Source organism: Tupaia chinensis, unplaced genomic scaffold (genome assembly GCF_000334495.1).
Source record: "Tupaia chinensis unplaced genomic scaffold, TupChi_1.0 Scaffold000067_1, whole genome shotgun sequence".
In the NCBI taxonomy this organism is placed as follows: domain Eukaryota; kingdom Metazoa; phylum Chordata; class Mammalia; order Scandentia; family Tupaiidae; genus Tupaia; species Tupaia belangeri.
The window spans coordinates 3,471,345-3,473,454 of NW_006159526.1; the positions used below are offsets into that span (position 1 = coordinate 3,471,345).

Below are 2,110 nucleotides of genomic sequence, written 5' to 3' on the forward strand. Positions count from 1 at the left end.
CCACAGAGCCCCCGGCCACGGCCGTCTTGACCCGGCGCAGGCGGGCGAAGCGCAGCGGGTGCGCCACGGCCAGGTAGCGGTCGACCGAGATGCAGCACAGGAAGGCGATGCTGATGTAGATGTTGGTGTAGAAGACGAAGCCGAAGAGCTTGCAGGAGCGGGGCCCGTGGATCCAGTTGTCGTGGTGCAGGAAGTAGTCGACCCAGAGCGGCAGCGTGCAGATGTACAGCAGGTCGGCGATGCTGAGGTTCATCAGGTACACGCCCAGCTCGTTGCGCTGCCGCACCTGGCGGTAGGCCGCCCACAGCGCCAGGCAGTTGGTGGGCAGCCCCACGCCGATGACGAAGATGTAGAGGGACGGCGGGAAGAGGTGGTCCACCCGCGAGTCCACGTGGCAGCCCTCCCACGTGCGGTTGCCCATCGTGGGCTGCGGGGCTTTGCAGGCGCTTCCCCTGGCCCACCGGGGCTGTGGGGCCGCAGGGGGCGGGCGGCCATGGGGCCCCCTAGCCCCCTCCTCGAGGCTCAGGGGAGCATGGGGGGACGGTCCCGGGGAAGGGATAAGGTTGAGGTGGGGAAGGCCGGGCAGGGAAGGGCAGAGCAGAGCTGGAGAGGGAAGAGAAAGGGATGGAGTCAGGGCTGGGGAGGTGGGATTAATAAAGGGGGGTGTCCAGGAGGGGTGGGTAGGCCTGACCAGGGAGGAATGAGAAAGCACGGGTGGCCCCCAATGGTGGCCCAGGGATGTTTATCGAGCAGAGGACAACATCGAGGGTCAGTGGGAGGTGTTTGTAGAGAACCCAGCGGGTGAGTGTGGGCAGAATGTTCTAGAAGATGCAGGAGATCTAGGGGACAGTTCAGAAAGGATGGACTGCAATGGGGCCCTAGAAAGTGACAGTGCAGGTGGGAGTGCTGGCACTCCCTAGGATCCCAGTAGGAAATAAGGTCACAGGAAAGTAGCTGCCCTATGGGGTGACGAGGAAAGGCCTGGCCTGGGGACTGGGAAACAGGAAGGAGGTGAGTTAGGAGTAGAGGGACGATTTGAAGGGGGCAGGGGAGGGTTTGGGAAGTGGCCTCGACTCACAGCCCAGTTCAAGGCTGACTCCGCAGTCCCTGTGGGGAGAGAAGACAGCAGTGAGGGAGCTGTGGACACTCACCCCCCCCCACGTCCCTCACTGTAACCCTGGGGGCCACAGCAGGTGGACAGTCCGATGATGCCTCCTTGAGCCCCATCCTAGACGACAGATCTCTGAGAACACAGATGTTAAGTAAATACCCGGGGTCAGCAGGTGGCATGGTGGTTAAGGCGCTGGAATTCCCACATGGCCGACCACAGTTCAATTCCCGGACATAGTGGCTTACTTTCTCACTTTCCCCCTCTCTCTCAGTCTTTCTCTGGCAAAACTCATGTAAATAAATAAATAAATAAATAAATAAACTTTAAAAAATATGTGTGTGTTTATGTGCTTACATACATACATGGCCGACCACAGTTCAAGTCCCGGGCCTGGCAGCTTGCTTTCTCACTTTCTCTCTCTCTCTCTCTCTCTCTCTCTCTTTAGTGAGTGCATGTGCCCTATAGTAAAATCTAAAATAATAACAACAATTAAAGTAAATAACTCTAATAAATAAGTAAATACATATATCCCCAACTCAGATTTTTCCAGAAACAGCATAAACCCAGCATGAGTACGATATGCTTGGACTAGTCTAAGCCTGTCACTCCACAGACACTTGAGAAGGGCCCAGAGAAGTCACTCCCTGAAGGACAAGCAGCGAGGCAGCGATGGCACCGGGGCTGGGACCAGCCTCTATCTGAACCCAGGGTGCCCCATCCTGACAGCGAAGATGACAGTGGTGACAACAGCTAACGTTTGTGGAACCCTACCTACCACCTAGCAGACCCTGTTCTGGGCATTGTTTTAGGGTTATTAATTTTTTCCATGAGTGAAAGAGAGAGAGAGAGAGAAGCCCCCTAGAGAGTCTCGACGCTGTGACCCACCCCCAACCGCAGCCATCCCGGGATCAAGGGCGTGCGTGCGTGTGCCCACCACACCCCGGGGGGGTCTCCAAACAAGAACCCAGAATCTTGCCATGTAGAATTGGCTCACAGAGC

General features: G+C 56.9%; 1 protein-coding gene across 3 annotated transcripts in view; it reads right to left on the reverse strand.

The window, feature by feature from the left end:
- Positions 1-2,110, reverse strand: part of GPR4 (G protein-coupled receptor 4) — a 10,968-nt gene that overhangs the window by 1,599 nt on the left and 7,259 nt on the right. For all 3 annotated transcript variants that reach the window (XM_027766985.1, XM_027766984.1, XM_027766988.1), the window contains exon 2: positions 1-1,107. This exon is cut by the window's left edge and continues 1,599 nt beyond it. In XM_027766985.1, the coding sequence (XP_027622786.1) occupies positions 1-421 (421 nt within the window). In that variant the 5' untranslated portion in view covers positions 422-1,107. The remainder of the gene's footprint in view (positions 1,108-2,110) is intronic.